The sequence below is a fragment of the Lampetra planeri genome, chromosome 11, assembly GCF_965212315.1.
Source record: "Lampetra planeri chromosome 11, kcLamPlan1.2.h2, whole genome shotgun sequence".
Lineage (NCBI taxonomy): Eukaryota > Metazoa > Chordata > Hyperoartia > Petromyzontiformes > Petromyzontidae > Lampetra > Lampetra planeri.
Window position 1 is genome coordinate 7,016,894 of NC_136117.1, and position 18,940 is coordinate 7,035,833.

At 46.5% G+C, this 18,940-nt stretch overlaps 1 protein-coding gene across 5 annotated transcripts in view; it reads right to left on the reverse strand.

Annotated features, from left to right (window-relative positions):
* Window positions 1-677: 677 nt before the first annotated feature.
* The window catches only part of LOC144721241 (monoglyceride lipase-like), a 47,550-nt gene continuing 29,287 nt past the window's right edge, over window positions 678-18,940 (reverse strand). For all 5 annotated transcript variants that reach the window (XM_078598703.1, XM_078598700.1, XM_078598704.1 and 2 more), the window contains 5 exons: window positions 12,533-12,669; window positions 10,804-10,914; window positions 7,870-7,959; window positions 7,217-7,432; window positions 678-6,267 (listed from right to left, as the gene is read on the reverse strand). In XM_078598703.1, coding sequence (XP_078454829.1) covers window positions 6,163-6,267; window positions 7,217-7,432; window positions 7,870-7,959; window positions 10,804-10,914; window positions 12,533-12,669 — 659 coding nt within the window. In that variant the 3' untranslated portion in view covers window positions 678-6,162. The remainder of the gene's footprint in view (window positions 6,268-7,216; window positions 7,433-7,869; window positions 7,960-10,803; window positions 10,915-12,532; window positions 12,670-18,940) is intronic.

Consider the following 18,940-nt stretch of genomic DNA (forward strand, 5'->3'; position numbering starts at 1 on the left):
TGACCCAAAAACCTATATTATGAAAAAATAATAGCTGTCATTTTCAGACTCTTCTCATTATCCTATACTCGGACCACTACAGGTTATTCGAATTGTTTTTCAATGTACTACCATAACATGCATTGTTTTTTTAAAGGTATATATTCTCTAGAATTTAAATAATATCTTGTGGCAAAGAATGACTTGAATAGAAGCACACATTGAATAGTGCAATTTTAAATGGCGTGTTCTGTATCCGTTACTGCCATTCTTTGATTTTAGACATTCTATTTAATTTGTTGAATATATTAAATAACGTATAAATCGTGCATGTATTGGCAAGATAGAGTAATTTAGAAGTTTTACAATCTAAGACACTTCAAATCAAGAGTTACTCAACATCTTTCATTATCAGATATAAGTAAATGTGTGTATGCTGCATTGACATTTCTATTTTTCATTGCTTGTACCAATTGAATCTCCAATATATAAAATAAACTGCTGTATGTACTGCATCTATGTTAAATTCTGGTCAGATATATGCATGGGATGCCAAGTCAGTGGGTGGGGGGGGGGACTGCAGTCAGCCAAGCAGGCCACTCCAATCCCGGGTGCATTTTCAGGAAAACGGGCAGTAGAAATGGGCCTAAATTACCCCGCCAGCATTACATATACAATGAAGCAACCAAGAAGCCAACAACTCTAATCATGTTGTATTTGTTTTACCAATAACACGGCCGAAAGCGTGTTCTTTTAAGGCTTCCGTTACCCACACACACCCCGTGTCGCTACCAAGACGGCGTCCGGGTTTGTCGACAGGGGGTGACTGTTGCCACAGGAGCCCAGCCAGCAGGCAGCCAGGAAACTCGGGAGCATAGATTATTATTTTTTTAAAGAGCGATGTGATGTGTGATTCGAAAGGTTGCAATGCAGGTGTGGAAGTGCTACACAGGTAACAAAGCAAAGCAATCGACTTGAACGCCCGATCACTGCGATGTGGCAGCAATGCCAACCAATAGAACAAAAAACCCTTAATCTTCTTGGTTCTTTCGGTAAAGTCACGTAGAAGGGAAATAATAAAATAATAAATGTAAAACATAATAAAATAATTCTCACGACGTTTCGGCCACAACACAAGCAGCCGTCCTCAGGTGAAGAACAGGTCTATCGGAAAGACAGTGTCTTCCGATAGATCGGAAAGACACAAGAACAGGTCTATCGGAAAGACAGTGTCTTCCGATAGATCGGAAAGACAGTCTTTCCGAAAGACAGTCTTTCCGATAGACCTGTTCTTCACCTGAGGACGGCTGCTTGTGTTGTGGCCGAAACGTCGTGAGAATTATTTAATTATGTTTTATTTTTATTATTTCCCTTCTACGTGACTTTACCGAAAGAACCAAGAAGATGAATCCCTGCAGTCACGAAAGCTTTAAATCGACAAACACCCTTCGATATTGGATGATCATTAAGCAGAGGACCCACACGAGACCACTGGCGGCGTGTAGGCAACTCCAGTTCATCGAGTCCAACGTCGTCACATTTATTCAGCAGCATCTTCGCGATGACTTCAGGGTCCTAACTTGAATGACATCAGTGGTTAAAACAAGTGCGCAGCTAAAAACTTGACTACAAATCACGAATCACGGTACAGTATTTACAAAAACTTCACACATCTGGTTAACGTATCTGGTTTAGTATTCACATTAAATCCGGTTAAAGCCGCTAAATCTCCTGCATGGCCAACGTCTCTCTATGCAGCTCCGTTTAAAAAGATAAAAACAGACAACACCTCTATGAGTCTCTCAATAACGTTGGTAAAACCAAAACATCTCGGCGTTTTGAGACAATGTATCTGGGGGGTGCACGTTGTGAGAGGGGTGAATGTTGTGTGGGGCACGCATTGTCACGCTCGCGAATGTGATCATTAGTCAGGCCACACAGCAGTCTTGAAACAGAAAAATAACCTCGATGTTTGCCAGCCAAAGGGTTCTGTATCTTCACAGTGCCTGATATAATCAGTCGTAAAAATCAGAATTAGCGTTTTTTGTATGACACTGAAACTACATTTCAAACTATCAAACTCTCCCTGGTTAAGGATCATCAGCACTGCCTAATCCTCAATGATATCTTGTTGCTAACAACAATGTCGGTGGTTGCCAAAGAATTACCGAAACAAACATCGTCTCGATTGAAAGCTTTCGTGACTGCAGGGATTCATCTTCTTGGTTCTTTCGGTAAAGTCACATGTCTCCTCGACAAACATGTTCTCCACCAGAGGACGGCTACTTGCGTTGTGGCCGAAACGTCGTGAGAATTATTTTATTGTTTTATTTTTATTATTTTATTATTTCAATTCTACGTGACTTTACCGAAAGAACCAAGAAGAAACATCGTCTCGTATTGCGCACTCGCCGTAAAATGACAACACTGACTCACAAACCCTGCGTCTCCGTCCCCTCGACCTCAAGATCTTCAAAACGGGGATTCGCACGTGCGCTCCGAAATGCGGCGGGTTCCTTCGGCTGTCCGACCCATTTCCTTCCTAACTTCTGCTGGTGCTGAGCCTACTCACCGGACGTCCAGTTGATGTCCGCTTATCATTTAGGGGCCGTCCATAAATGACGTCACGCAATTTTGGACGATTTTTGACCCCCCCCCCCCTTCGTCACACGGCGTCACAAAAAGTTAAGACCTCCCTCAAATATGACGTCACAAAGTTCTGCCCCCCCCCCCAAAAAAAATATAAAAAAATGCTTCAAATCGCTTTAAACTATTGTCATTGTAGTGCGTATTTAATGTGGCGCTGAACTCTGATGTGGTAGGAGAAAACATTTATTAAAAAGTCTATTTAATTAAGTAGAACGTGTTCTCTATATTTAAAGTTGCGCATTTTGATGTGACGTCACATTTCTCACCCCCCCCTCGTCACACATCGTCACAAATGTCTGACCCCCCTCCCCCCCCAGGTGCGTGACGTCATTTATGGACGTCCCCTTACGTTGCTCCCATTTACGTTGCTTCACTGCAACGTCGCCGACGAATTCGGGGACGTAATTTGATGGGCAACGCATCGATTCAACCGCTACGTTGTTGGTGAAGATGTTTAACGAATGAACGCGCAGCCGTTTTGGCGGTGTACGTGTCGGACACGCACGTCTCCCTTGGTGGACGATGAATCCTCGGTGTCTACGACCACATCGTCATGTCGTAACTCGACTCCCCCTTCGCCCAACACCAGGCCCCTAAATGCAATCTCTGCCACCCATCTGTGGCGAGCTACTAATTTACTTATTTAAACGTATCCTTGGTTCTTTCGGTAAAGTCACGTAGAAGGGAAATAATAAAAATATAAAACAATACAAATTATCACGACGTTTCGACTGCAACACAAGCAATCATCATCAGGTGTGAAATTCACAGCAGTCGAAACGTCGTGAGAATTTTTATTGTTTTATATTATTATTTTCTTATTTCCCTTCTACGTGACTTTACCGAAAGAACCAAAAATATGAATCCCTGCAGTCACGAAAGCTTTAAATCAAAATCTATTTAAACGTGTTACACTTAAGATCTTTTCTGAGTCGCATTGGCAGCGATGGAGCAGCTTAGCTACAAGCCGAAGGGAAGATACAAGGGGGCATGGGAGGCGATGTGCACCCCATTCCTTGAGAAACCCAACACAACACGAAGCACCTGCACGGAATGAGGAAATACAATGATCGGTGAGCCGAGGGTTAGAGAGGAGGACCGGGCCATAGACACCAGAGGACTCTATTCTCAGTTGACTTCCTCTCAGAAAGGAAGAAGGAAGAACCGGGCATCCTGGCAGTTATTTTTACTCTCCTAATTCTTTATTTGGTTATCCCCCACCGCGTCCTCTCTCTCTCTCCCTCCTCGAATCCGCTCTCCCGACCTTTGACCCGACTGTTTGTAGGGAAGAGAAACGCGATGAACCCTAACCGGCTCCCATTAAAGGGATAATCATCCAGAGGGCGCGTCTTCCATCCACACGTTCACCCACTGTCGTGTTTGTGTTGCGGGTTCAATAAAAAACATTGTGAAAGTTATTTTTTAATTGTCAAAGACCCAACGCAGAATATCCCTGGGTTTGATCTTCCACGAAGCTCATGGTCCACCCGAAATCTCATCCACTGCACAAACCATGGCAGATGCAGACACCTGATGCACAAATGGAAAATGTAAAAGTCTCCAGTGGTGTGCGACTGTGGTCATCCAGAACGCACCGTACAACGTATAACGACGCAATGGCCCGATGGACAAATACGAAGGAGACATCACGGCCATGATGATACACTCTGCTGCTCCTGACTTGGTTATCTGCTTTGACCACCTGAATGTGAAATTGTCGTTGTTGCTCTGCATCTACATCAGCAGCCATACGAAAGAAAAGTAGTAAAATACACATTTTACAAACATTTTTTTTTCAGTGTCTTGTTATCTTTTCTGATACTTATTTAATATTTTTTTCTGCCAATGACTAAAAAATGTAACCCCAGGAACGTATCCTAAATGTATATAATTAAGTCAAGGTTAAATAGGTTTTGATACACGTTGTTTCGCCTCGTGTCGCGTTTTCCAGGGATGAGTCCCCAACGTAAATAGAGGACTTCAACGTATTTGAAATGTCTTGCTTATTAAATGCAAGGATGGCGTGCCCCAACTTGGCTATGAGTAACAGGTGAACGAAGATGAATGGAGCTCATCAGTGACTGTGCATCGCCAATTACTGAGAAAGTACATCACAAACGGAACTTCAAAGCGACCGAATCGACAAATAACACCAACATACCGTGCCATTTAGCTCTACAAAAAATATTAAATCTCGTGGTTGCTGTAAATTTAAACCCTATAACTTTCAGATAGTGTTGCGTTCCTATTGAGTCGTGACATAATGCTGCTGTATCATAGATAAAACCCTAAATTGCTTCACCAACAGCAACATTGAGGTTACTTACACGGATCTGGTTTTGAATGAAATGCAGAGACCAAAAGTTACATGGATTAAAATGCAATGGAAATTATGAATTATAAAATATGATTGTTAATAAAGTTAATTGCTTGTTCAATCAACTACACACACCCAGGTCAAAAAAGCAGTGCCTTTCTATCCTGGTAAGCTAAGAGTAATATTTGCAAGCATCGATTAGAGCCAGCAAAACCATCACTGGGAGATTGAGAGTGATCATTAAACTCAGCTGCTGTGTGTGTACCGGAGGTGGTGATGCCAAGACCTGGAAAAGTGGCTCAAGATGCCATGCCTGTCTGTAAGAAGTAATGCACTAAACCTCTGCTCTGTACAAAATGTAGAATTGCATATTTCACAATCTGGTCCTTTCATGAATATTTCCCACTATGTGAATGTTTACACGAGCACATCCAAAGTAATCGGGGGAAATCTCAATAAATGTTGAATTGATGACGCTTTCGGAAATCCTTGTACGTGCCGTGATAATAATGAAATTGCAGAAGTTAACACAGTTACATTCCACGAAGCATTGCCCAAGCTATTTTTTCTCGTGACCTGTGACTACGTCCACTGGCACAGCTTCTTCGCTGCTCGGACACGAAACTGCCAAGTGCAACACTGCCAGGAGTGTGGCACTTATGTGTTTATTCATTTTTTTTATATGCTGACCAATGATACCCGAGACCCGTTACCCACTGAGTGCGAACTTTGCGCAAGGCTTTACTAACTGGGAGGAAACTCAAACGAGTATTCTCTCCAAACGTGACTGTCGCTGTCAACGCCGACAATGAAAAGGGCATCAAAGGTGAAGAGGTCATCCTTGGCAATATGGGGACAGGCACTCTATTAGAAGACATTTGACATGAGCCGAACACAATCGGACACAACCCCTTAACCACATGACCTGATCAATGGAAAAGCATCCGATATCGTCATATCCAAAAGGCTAAGTAGGCTGGAGCCTGGATAGTGCTTGGATAGATGGCCTTCATGCAGAATAGGTTACTGGAGACTCCGGGACTACATGGCGGCAAGCGGAAGGCATTCTACAAACATCCATGGTTGGATCAGATCCTAACATTACTCTAACCACCAGTCCTACCCCTAGCACTATCCCGAAACGCAATCCAAATCCTGGTGCTTCGCTCCATCCGTTCTCTCCTCTCGGCGTTGTGTTGTTCCCGCTGAGCGCGAGGCTAAGCGGGCGTCCGTGCCACGATCCAAGCCTCAATCTCCTCCAAGACGGTGGCAGCGCACTCCGGGATCTCCTTGTGCAGCGCGTGGTACGCGCCCTCGTAGATCTGCAACAACCCCACCCACACCGCACAGACGCAGCAGACGCGAGCAAGGCTACTCTTCTCCCGTGAACTTCACTCGTCCATTCCTCCCACCGTGGTTGCGGACCCGGTCTACCAGTCTGCTTTGTCTCGTTCATACTGTATCCTGTCACCGCACAGCAGGCCACAACACGACTTCTCTTTACTCTTTCTTCCCTCTCACTGCACGACTTTGGAATGCCCCTCTCCCATCGTCTCTTTTCTCCAAGTTCGTATAGCCGTGGATCAATTGAAGAAATGTGTTAACTGTCATCGATTACAACTGCGATCAGTGCTGCTTGTTGCTGGCCGCTTGGCATTTTGGGCCTGTGCCCAGAAACCGGTGATAACAACAACAGCACCCAGGATGGCTGGCGGCGTTCGCGCGATCTCGCACCCAAACTCACCGTCAAGACATAAACTCAATTCTGAGCAGTGTCCCTTGATTCACCACTTTCATTGATTATGGAATATTCACCCGTAAAGGATGCTGCCCAATTGACCGATTTGCGTTACAAAGATGTTTCGGCGTGGTTGGAAAGCTGAAATCTGGCGCAAACGTAAATCGAGTCGATGCCTAGAACTCGATATTTTAATTTGGCCCTCCCCCAAACATTATGGCGCAACAGTTGATTGGTGTAATTCATGGGGCAGACTCAACCTGAAGTCTCATGCTAAACACTAAATCATTATACAATCACTGTTAACAGTGAATTAAGTCAATTTGTCTCTCGCGTAATGTGACACTAAAGCCTATATAGTGAGCCCACCACCGCTTCCTGGTGCTGTATCACAATGAACCCATCGAAAGCCTACTGAGATTGGCACGGCCCCGGGCATGGCTCGGTTGTGCAGTGGAAAAAAGACGCATTTGGAGAGTCCCCGGGGTTTGTCGTCTCCACCGCGCGCGGGGGCCGCGAGGGCGCTAGCTCACGTGCAGCGTCTTGTCGGCGCTGCGAGCGCGCTCGTGAAAGGACCTGGAGGCGCCCACGAAGCACAGCTGGTCCTGGTCGCCGTGCACCAGCAGGAACGGCCACGTCACGTCCGGTAGCAGCGCCTCGATGCGCGCCACCGCGTCCATGAGCGCGGAGAGGAAGCTCACGGACAGCCCGGCGTGGTACACCAGCGGGTCCGACTCGAAGAGCTCCACCTGCAGCACACGGCGACGCGTTCAGGTGCGCGTGCGGCTGTGTGTGCGGGTGTGTGTGCGGGTGTGTGTCGACTCGGCCTCAAATGAGTACCTGCTGCGGTGTGTAAACATCACCACTGGGTCTATAACGGTGAACTAGAATTGTCGATTTTTTTAGGTGTTGCTGTGCGGTCGTGCGTTTCTATGGATGAACGAGAGTTGTGGTTTTTTAGGCAATGTTGTGATGTTGTGCGGTCGTGCGTCTGTATGGATGAATGAGAGTTGTGGTTGTTTTAGGCGATGCTGTGATGTCGTGCATCTGTATAGATGAACGAGAGTTGTGGTTGTTTTAGGCGATGTTGTGCGGTCATGGGTCTGTACGGTTGAACGAGAGTTGTGGTTTTCTTGGGCAATGCTGTAAGGTGGTGCTTGTAGGTGCTGATGCGAGTCGCTTCAACCTCCGCCTTGTTGCGCGTCACTGAGGCGGCTTCGATGGAGGCCAAAGTGAGGCTGGGCAGCAGGTACTTGAAGATCTTCATCAGAAAGATCTGGGGAGCAAGGGCAGGCATATGGACACATGGCTCAGAGAACAAATCACAGATATCACTGCTAAACCCAAAATTAAGCTTGGAGAGCTGAATGGGGTTAAAAAGAACTTACTGAATGACCCAATGCAAAATATCCCTGGGTTTGATCTTCCATGAAGCTCATGGTCCAGCCTAATTCGCATCCACACAAACCATAGCAGATGCGGATACCTGATGCACAAATGTAAAACTCTCCAGCGGTGTGCGACTGTGGTCATCCAGAACAGACCGTGCAGCGTGTGACGTCGCAATGCCCCCATCCACAAAAACGAAGGAGACATCACGGCGATAATGCTCCACTGCCGCCGACGCGGTCATCTGGCTTGACCGCCTGCATGTGAAATTGCAGCTGTCGCTCTGCGTCTGCGTCAGCCGCACGCAAGAGGAAGACTGTGGCTGTCGAGAAGAGTCAAGGGTGCTCGTGCAAAATACACCGCTGGAAGTGGTGACGGCCGACGGACGAGACTGGCGGCAGAGTAGCGGGCAACGCTGATGCACGAGACTGGTGGTGGTGGTGGAGTGGCAGCCGGGGGGGGGGGGGTCATGCAGGAGAGGTCGCCCATCGCGGAGATAGAGCCATAAGCTCAGCCCATGTACGAAGTCTCACGCTGACCGTGTTGCGCGCAGCAGCAGATCTCGTCCTGTGACTGCCGAGCTGATATGTGATTCGCGTACTGCCGATCACCGCCGGGCTTTTGTCGCAGCAGCAGCAGCAGCAAATCCACTGGACGAATGGCGTGTGTTGTTTACAAGCTGCTACACTCCTGCGAGTCTGCCTCACAACAGCACAACATCACTGCCGAGCCGTTTTGCGACTTCTTTTCCCACAAAGGGTGAAGCGTCCTGCGGGACAGCACGGCCGCGACTGGCTCATCAGTTGACGGCGCCCCTAACCCTACACTCCTCAAACAGCACCGACGCCGGGCACATTCGCACACCCACGTCCGCGGAAGGGGTCCGGAAGAACATCGACGGACTGCAGATGGCGGACCAATTCTCTGGATAGTTTTGTGACCGCGCTGCTGAAGGTCTTCGAAGAGGAACTGTACATTACGCTTCCGCGCCCGGTCAAACGTATCTTTCAGCCCCGGCACTTTCCCGTCCATTTTGAAGAAGTGCCCGATCCCTCTGCTCCTTAAGATGTTGCAAATTATCGGCCTCCCTCCGATCCCTCTGCAAACTCAAAATGAGTTGAGCGGGCTCGTGCTGGCGCGGCTACGACCGCGTGGAGCCGGCCCGATAGCCTTCAGCCCTATCCAGGGAGCAAACCGAGCCCTCCACTCCACCGAGACCACAGGACGATTGTCAATCCCTCAGTTGGCGGCAGCACTTTTCGGACTGGACATTTCGGCTGCTTTTGACACCGTCGGTCACCGTGTCCTTCCTGCACTGCCTGCAGACAAACCTTGGGATCGGATGACGACGCCGTTCGCTGGATGGAATCTCACCTGACCGGCCGTTTTGGCTTCGTCAAACACAGACAAGGCACGGCCAGCATCGTCCCGTCTCTGTCCTTGGCCCTATTCGCTTCGCAGCTCACGTGTCTCCAGTAGCCAGGCTCATACAGAGTTTCGGTGAATCCGTACCATCGATATGCTGATGACACCCAGCTCCACGTCCCTTTGGAAACGTCTGCTCGCTCCTGTTACAATAAACGTGCTCCCAGAATGCACATCGGCTCTACAACACTGGCTGATGCTAAACAACTCAAACCGTCAGAGTTCGAGGCCGTGATTCTTGCAACTCGTCAGAAGTTACGACATCTGAACATGCCGGTTTTCATCGTCGTGGTGGGCAGTTCGATAAAACACTTAGCAAATCTGAAGTTACTGGGTATCAGACTCGACAAACATTCCACCTTCGAATCACGCATCAGCAGTTCCCGCACCTATCGCACATGCGCTCGCATGGAGTGCGGTTGCCGCGTGCGTCGACTAGCGCAACTCTCTCGTGTACGGAGTAAACAATCGCCTTGGCGAACGTCTCCAGCTTCTCCAAAACACCCTCCTCACCAGAGTCGCTTGCCTGGCCCCTACCTCTTGTGAGATCTTCAATACTTGATAATTGATCATTGGTTTTTTACCCTTCTATCTGGCAACAAAACTGACACCTTTTTTTACAAGGAGTCATGTTTTCATAGACCACAATACCTGCAGTCATAATGCAAACAAAAAACATAACTCTGATAATGTATGCACTGTCCTTGAAGTTGATTGGTCCATACCCGAGACAGCTTTCCTTAGAGCCTAGTCTCACATGGGTTTGACCAGATGACGTTTTTTCTTTGCATTATGACTGCAGGTAGTGTGGTCTATGCAAACATGACTCCTTGTAAAAAAGGTGTCAGTTTTGTTGCCAGATAGAAGGGTAAAAAAACAATTATCATATTTTTTACTGGCAAATGAGGTTCCAATGGTCTTCAATACTTCTGAAGGAGCTGCGCTGGTCTCCAGCGCATACGGGTGCTCGGTTCAACCAACCTACCCGAACGGTGCCGTACACCCGTACGTACCACCACGAAACCTACGGTCCTCTGGTATGGACCTGCTGCTTTGTGTGAAATCCACTTGGGTTCGGACAGCAGAACGGAGTTGTTTATCTGCAGCCCCAGTGGTCTGGAACGGTCTGCCGACTGAAGTCTGGTCAGCCGTGACAACCGGTGCTTTTGAGACGTAGACAAAAAGGAAACTTCTCTTCTGTTCAGTTTAATTTAGTTTTATTTTCTCAGTGCCATTGGCACTTCCCTTGGAGGTTTTTGTGCCGAGTACGGCGCTTTCTAGATCTGGGGATTGATTGACGGCGCACCTTGAACGGGGAGACGACGTCCGGGTTGCCTTCGATGAGAGGACCGATCAGCACCACCCCAGCCACCTTGTCCGACCTCTCGCTCGCCGCCAGGATAGAGATGGCACCACCCTGTACGGGCGTGCACACACACACACACAGGATTTCGTGTAGCGCTTTTGTTAAGGGGCCGTCCATAAATGACGTCACGCAATTTTGGACGATATTTGACTCCCCCCCCCCCTCGTCACATGGCATCACAAATATGACGTCACAAAGCTCTGCCCCCCCCCCCAAATAAAACATGCTTCAAATCGCTTTAAACTATTGTCATTGTAGTGCGTATTTAATGTGGCGCTGCACTCTGATGTTGTAGGAGAAGACATTTATCAAATTAAGTAGAACGTGTTGCCTATATTTATTTAAAGTTGGGCATTTTGATGCGACGTCACATTTATCACCCCCCCCCCCCCTCGTCACACATCGTCACAAATGTCTGACCCCCCCCCCCTCCCCCAGGTGCGTGACGTAATTTATGGACGGCCCCTAACGCGCTTTACAAGCAGTATAAATTGTACATTAGTGTTGGTTGATGGGGAAAAGGGATGGGGTTTGAGTGTTGTGGAGGGGAAGGGATGGCAAGGGAGTGCGATGACAGGGAGAGGGAGGGGCAAGGTTAGGAAGGGCCAGGATGGTTCAGTTTACGGACGGGGACAGGATGTAGTAGAGAGATACAAATGCAACAGAGACTGGATTTACGATGCAATGTGGAATTATGAAGCCTCAAAATGAAACTGGATCACAAGACGCTGTAGAGAAACAGCGGGACGTCCATCACAAGGAAAGTATGCAGTTGTTTATGCATCGTATGAAGAATAGATTGTCGTATCACACATCACCTATTACACATAAATGCACGCGGAATTGTCAATTCACTGCTTGATGAGATCCTCCCAATACCATACGGCTCACGGGTTTTACTCAACTAGACTTCACCACGCTGGTCAGTGTGAGTTGGTGAAGATGAGGAGCACAGACATTTGAGAGCATAGCACAGCACAACAATGGATTTTTTCTGCAGAGCCATCCGCTGAAAGCATAAACCGCGGCAGCAGGCTGCACCACCTGTGTTATGAGCGGTGTTATGAGCGGTGTTCGTCCGTGCAAGTTGTTATCCAGACTCAACCCGGCTTAGCTTCCAAAATCTGCCGAGATTGGGTGGATTCCGGGTGACGTGGTCATAGGCGTAACGTTTGCAGAAGGTGATATACAAAGTTCACGTCTCAAAATGTCTCATCTTCTTGGTTCTTTCGGTAAAGTCACGTAGAAGGGAAATAATAAAATAATAAAAATAAAACATAATAAAATAATATTTTTATTATTTTATTATTTCCCTTCTACGTGACTAATACAAATAAAACATAATAAAATAATATTTTTATTATTTTATTATTTCCCTTCTACGTGACTTCACCGAAAGAACCAAGAAGATTAATCCCTGCAGTCACGAAAGCTTTAAATCGAAAATGTCTCATGTCTAGCCATTCCACTCGAAAAATCACTCCGGCGATGCGTCCCAAAAATTTCATTGGAGACGTGGCTATTTCATTTTGATAAAAACGCGGCCTCCCTCTGCAAAAGTCTCCCTCCTCTTGCTGCACTGCAGGGGAGCTGTGGACACGATTGCCGTCGTACGACCGCCTGCTGTCCCGTTTGCAGCCCGGTGTGTTCCGAGGAAGCCCTCACGCACCATGGAGTGTCCGAGCAGGAAGATGGGCACATCCGGGTAGCGCTTGCAGATCAGATCGAAATGCTGCAGGGTGTCTCGCACAAACACCTGGAAGTCCGACACCTGCATCCGCGGCCCCTCGCTCTGCCCGTGCCCCACTGGGGGAGGAGGCAAGGGGGGGGGAGAAGGGCGCGTGAGGTTACACTCACTCCTACGCTCTTTCGTCACCGCGGCTTCAGGAGGAACGAAGCAGATGCAGAAGCACCGGAGTGCGCCGATGTGATCGCTAAAAGGATCACATGAGCAAGCAAGCGCACAATTACATTCGTTTTTAAATCCTTTATATTAAGTTCGCTTGCTTGCTTAGGACCGTGCAAATTTTTCGGTCGTTTTTTAACCCACTTCCCGTGATCCAATCGAGCTGACATTTTCCACACAGACTCGTTGTGCGTGACAATTAATGTTCGTGAAAAAATTTTCCAAAATTTTACACTTTTAGGACAAAAATATTATATTTAATTACCAATTGCTTAATGGTGCCATGCAATCATCTGACCCATAGGTGGCAGCCATCTCAAGCCAGAGGACGAGAGGACTCTAGCAGCCACGCATATAAAGGATTTATAGTGAAAAACTTTGTTTTTACCGGTTATACTTATTAAGAGGCCCAAGTGTGGTTTACAGTGTGAGAATTAATATGAATTTCCACTGAATATTCATGTTTTTGGGACCGTCACATTCAGGATGTTTCTCATGACACGGGCACACATTTGACGAACTCTTGAAACTTGTATCACCTAATTTTCGGGGTTTAAAATGTTTGTTTTGTGCTGACCGCAACGCTGCCTGGGCAGTGGACACCCTTCTCGAAACGAAATAACAGAAAATCATGAACATTGCACTGTAATCTGCGAATAACCATGCTACTTGTCCGTTTGATGCCAATCCATCATCACTGGCCAATCGCAGCATTCCCCACCGTGGTCTGTTATTTATGGAGGTCACCTGAGCTACAATGCATGCCCCTCGATTGGCCAGATTCAAAGTTCCCGCCAAACGCTAGACCAATCCGCGTGCTCAGTTCTGGCGCGTGGGGCTGGCAGCGAAAGGGGACTGCTATAAAGTGAGAAGCCTCTTCTTGGTTCTTTCGGTAAAGTCACGTAGAATGGAAATAATAAAATAATAAAAATAAAACATAATAAAATAATTCTCACGACGTTTCGGCCACAACGCAAGCAGCCGTCCTCAGGTGAAGAACAGGTCTGTCAGAAAGACAGCGTCTGACCCCCCCCACCACCTACGCATTCCACAAGTAATGACTAATCCCATATCTGCATTTCCCATAAATATGCTAAATTCCTCTTGATATGCAAAATCCTTTGTCAAGGCGCTCTTCTCCCCCTCCAACCCAGCTTAAATATACGCTGCCAAGCCTGGTGGTGCCCATTCAGACGCTGTCTTCCCGACAGACCTGTTCTCCACCTGAGGACGGCTGCTTGCGTTGTGGCCGAAACGTCGTGAGAAATATTTTATTATGTTTTATTTTTATTATTTTATTATTTCCATTCTACGTGACTTTACCGAAAGAACCAAGAAGATGAATCCCTGCAGTCACGAAAGCTTTAAATCGAAATTTAAAGTGAGAAGCGTCAAGAGTTGGTGTGACATTGAGCGCGTAGTGAGTGTGAGTTCCTGGTGAGTGTCGGGTGAGTGGTGGGTGTTTGGCGAGTTGATGGCTGGTGTCAGGTGAGTGGTAAATGTATGACAAGGGTCAGAGGTGTCATGTGACTGTCACATCTGTAGAACAGGCTGCCCTCTATTCACAGTTTACATTGTCATCATTAAATATGTACACCATACACTTCTATAAATAAAGGGATAATTCTTCGAAATAACTATTAATCAGAGCAGCTCTAATATAAAATATCTGGCAGAATTAAGAAAATGATGATAGGAGGATGGGGTGGCATCTACAGCAATGGCCATGAAAACGGACTTTGACAGATGACTCGTAATAACTTGTCTCGTAAACAAGAATTCAGATGTTATTGTCCACAGTAAGTGACCCTGAAGTCATCTGCATCAATCACACTCAGGGCTAAAATTTCACAAATGGCCAGAATGTCCCAGTAAGCATGGAACGTTGGGTCAACGTTTTCCCCAACAATTCAAAACGCATGTCAACGTTGATCCAACGTTGGCATGCTTTGTGCTGGTGCTGCAGATCATCCGAGCATGCCAAACCACGCTCGCGGTTTCACTTTGAGTCACGAGCCGTAATATATCAGAGTACTCTCCGGTTGCCCCAAGCACTTTCGCCGAATTACGTCCTGTGTGTTTGTAAATATGTAAATACCGTCCTGTCATGCAATGTGCAACGAGGCAGCTCATGTAGCCGTGACTGTGTATGTAACCTATGCTCTGATTTGCAGCAATCTGTACGTAGATGTATGCGTGTGCTACGGGTGAAATTGATGTCTGTTATGTTTGTGAGTTCATTGGGGGGGTGGGGGGGGGGGGTTAAATTCACAGAAGGTGGCGACTAATTTAGGCGGCCCAGCAAGTAGGTCCAGGTGTGGCACCACCTACCGTGGAGATGAGTATTTAAAGCGGACAGTGGACAGCGCTTAAGAGGGACGATGAAAACAGCCCACGTCAGCGTATGCGGTGGCGTCAAGGAGACAACAACGACACCGCAGCCAGGGCAGGGAGTTGAACCCAGCTTCCTCGAGGTCGGACGCGGCGAGGCGAATGCTGGGGCAAGGTAATTAGGCCGATCTGCGTAGTTTTATTTTGTTACCAGCGGCCGAGTCCGGGTGAGGCCTGCAGGCTAGAACTGGAGGAGCGTGGTGGGGGAGACGAGCCAGGGAGCTGAGAATTGAGGAAGAGTTCGTAACCACTTCTGAGTCAAACTGCTGTGTGGTGGCGCTGTTAGTGCTGCTGTAGGGGAGTGCTGTTCACTAGGTGAGCGTGAAGAAGTGGTCGCTGTAGCATACTGGATGAAGGGGGGGGGGGGGGGGTATGCTGTAGTGAATGGCTGGAGAGTGGCCACGAGTGTGCACCTGTGTGTGACCCTGACCAGAACCTGAAGGAACGAATTCTCTGGGTGCTCGTTTTCCTATGCTTGGTCAAGGGTACAGCGAAACTATTTCTGCGTGTGACGGTTTTGCGTAGGGACGCGGTGTGTTGGTGTGTAATAGTGCAAAGCACGATGCCTCCTTCTTGGAGGATGTGGGCCGTGACCACTTGACCCCTTAAACCTGGTGAACCTAAATGTGTTTAGACCCTTTTGTACTGCCTCGGCCTTGGTTTGTGATCGCCCGCGAAGTACAGACGAGCACGCCATGCTCTACCTGGCCCTGATGGACTCCTTTTTGTGTAGTGACGCCATTTAATTGATAACCCACCGTCACAGTATTTACGTTGAACTTCTTTCACAAAACGTAAGCAACCGCGCCAATCGGCGGTGTGGGGGAAGGACCACAAAACGGAACACAAGACCGTTCTAAAGAAAAATGAGTTTTCAATCGAGACTTGAAAGTGCACAGCTCCAGTGGATTCCTAAATATCGGAAGGAAGAGTGAATTATTAGACGGCCGCAGAAGCGAATATGAAAGCGCGCTCGATGCGCTGTGCCCAACTGTGGTCATACTAAGCATGCATGTACAAGCGTGCGCTAACGAGTGCACTTTAAACAAGTACACAAATACAAACAAAGACACCCATTTTTTCGATTTAAAGCTTTCGTGACTGCAGGGATTCATCTTCTTGGTTCTTTCGGTAAAGTCACGTAGAAGGGAAATAATAAAATAATAAAAAGAAAACATTATTAAATAATTATCACGTTTCGGCCACAAGGCAAGCAGCCGTCCTCAGGTGAAGAACAGGTCTGTCATGAAACAGAAGAACAGGTCTGTCATGAAACATTTCATGCTGTCTTTCCGACAGACCTGTGTGAAATGTTTCATGCTGTCTTTCCAACAGACCTGTTCTTCACCTGAGGACGGCTGCTTGCGTTGTGGCCGAAACGTCGTGAGAATTATTTTATGTTTTATTTTTATTATTTTATTATTTCCCTTCTACGTGACCTTACCGAAAGAACCAAGAAGATGACACCCATTTTTATACGTTCATAGCCTGTAGGGTTAAGTGCTATGAGTGGCCTAGCCCTTTTGTTGACCCATTGCTCATTATGCTTGTTGACCTGGGAAAGCGTTGCCGATTTGCAAGGCTCTTCAGAAGGGGGCATGTTGCTGCGTGTAAATCCCAATTGGGTAATTTGCAGGAAAGTTTTCAACATTGTTTGGCCAATATCAGTAATATTACGAGTTTATTTAGCTTGCTGGCTTGAAGTGAGACTGCGTCGTGTATTTGCCACCCACAACTATCCAATGCTCTCTCTCTCTTCGTTGCTGCTTTTCGTTGGAGATATAAATAAAATGTTATTCATAGACCCCCCTTTAAGGTACACGGCAGGAGATGGTGTGACCAGCACCCCATCCGACTCCTCGTCTCTCTGCACCTTCTGACGTTTTGCGAATTGCACCTGGTGCAGTGCTCATTTCAGGCTGAATCGACCTAGGAGTAGCCCAGAACCAGTTAAGATATTCACTATTGATGTTGGCCACGAGGGCAAATTGATCTCGAGTTATCGCTTTATAGCACAGAGCTCTTAACTGCAACAGCTCCTCACACACGCGCATATAGTTCAAGTTAATTTATTAGGTTTAGCCCTGTGAGCCATTCGGCTCTTGAATCGGGTGCAACCGCAACAAACAAAAAACAAAAACATGAACAAGAAAACATCTTAAAGTGACTATGTGACTAAGTCAAAACAGAAAACCAAGAAAAGACAGCAAAATATTGCAGAAAAAGCACCGTACACCAACGCTGTGAAAAAATCCCAGTGGGATGCAAGTCAAACAACAACAACAACCACAAGACAACTTAGATTAAGGCCATCAGTCTTACTCCGTACTACAACAAACACACATGGCCAAACCAGTAAACTTTTCGAAATCACCAAAATAAAGCAATGAAACCGTGATCATAGTTAAACACAAGATGGCAAAATCAACCCATTGCAGAAGACGAATGCACTCGCAGGGAAGTTTCCCCCTTTTTAGAACGGGCAATTTTGCTTTAAGCAAACGCCCTCTGTTAAATTACTGGGCACATGCCCAGATGGTCCAAGTCATCTGGCAACAGCGGTTTTAACTGTCGGACTAAAAAACATTGAGGTCGGGGCAATGCTGCCCCACAGCACGACTTGGCTGGGTTTCCACAACATTTACGTGTTTTTCTAATCCACTGCTGAATGGAGGGCAAGCCTCCCTAAGCTGTTTTGAGTCGTGAGAATTTACTTTACCATCTTCTTGGTTCTTTCGGTAAAGTCATGTAGAAGGGAAATAATAAAATAATACAAATAAAACATAATAAAATACAATTCTCACGACGTTTCGGCCACAACGCAAGCAGCCGTCCTCAGGTGAAGAACAGGTCTGTCGGAAAGACAGCGTCTGAATGAACACCACCAAGCTTGGCAGCGTATATTTAAGCTGGGTTAGAGGAGGAAGGGCGCCTTGACAAAGGAATTTGCGTATCAACAGATGAATTTAGCATATTTATGGAAAATGCATATATGGGATTAGTCACTACTTGTGGAATGCGTAGGAGGTGGGGGGGGTCTCAAAGTCATATTATGCCCATGCATTATGTAGGATTAGCAGCAACAAAGGGAGGAAGTAGGGTTAGCAGTAATAAAGGGAAGGAATTTTAATAGTAAGGAGCTGCAGCAGCCAAATCAGCACGTAAAAAACTAAAATATAAACTACATCAGTATCATCAATATACTAAATATACTCTCCAATAAGCTGAGCTACTCCACGCTGGTCAGTGCAGTCTGCTAATAATGTCCACGTGGCATAGAAGCGAGGGCGTAGTTACAGTGCGATGGATTTTCCCAAACCGATTTTATTTGACCAGGTAATACCCACTATTTACCAGAAGTGACCTGGCCACGTGATGGCTCAACAAAAAGTGGCTTACGTGGGAATTATCGCAGCCAAATACTCGAAACCCGTGTTTATATATGGGGAGGGGGTGGGGGTTACAGCGGAGGACCTGGAGAGAAATCTACGTGATCACATGGAGAACATGCAAACTCCACCTCCTGTATACCAGGCAATGTTGACGTACTCTTTGTAAAGTCACGTAGGTAAAACAATAAAAAAAATAGAAAATAAAAAAAATTTAAACAGCTAAATTAATTTAGTTGAAAACAACTAAATTTGTTTAGTGGAAAACAACTAAATTTATTTAGTTGAAAACAACTAAATTAATTTAGTTGTTTTAATTTTTTTTTTATAAAAATGAATACAACTAAATTTATTTAGTTGAAAACAACTAAATTAATTTCGTTGTTTTCAT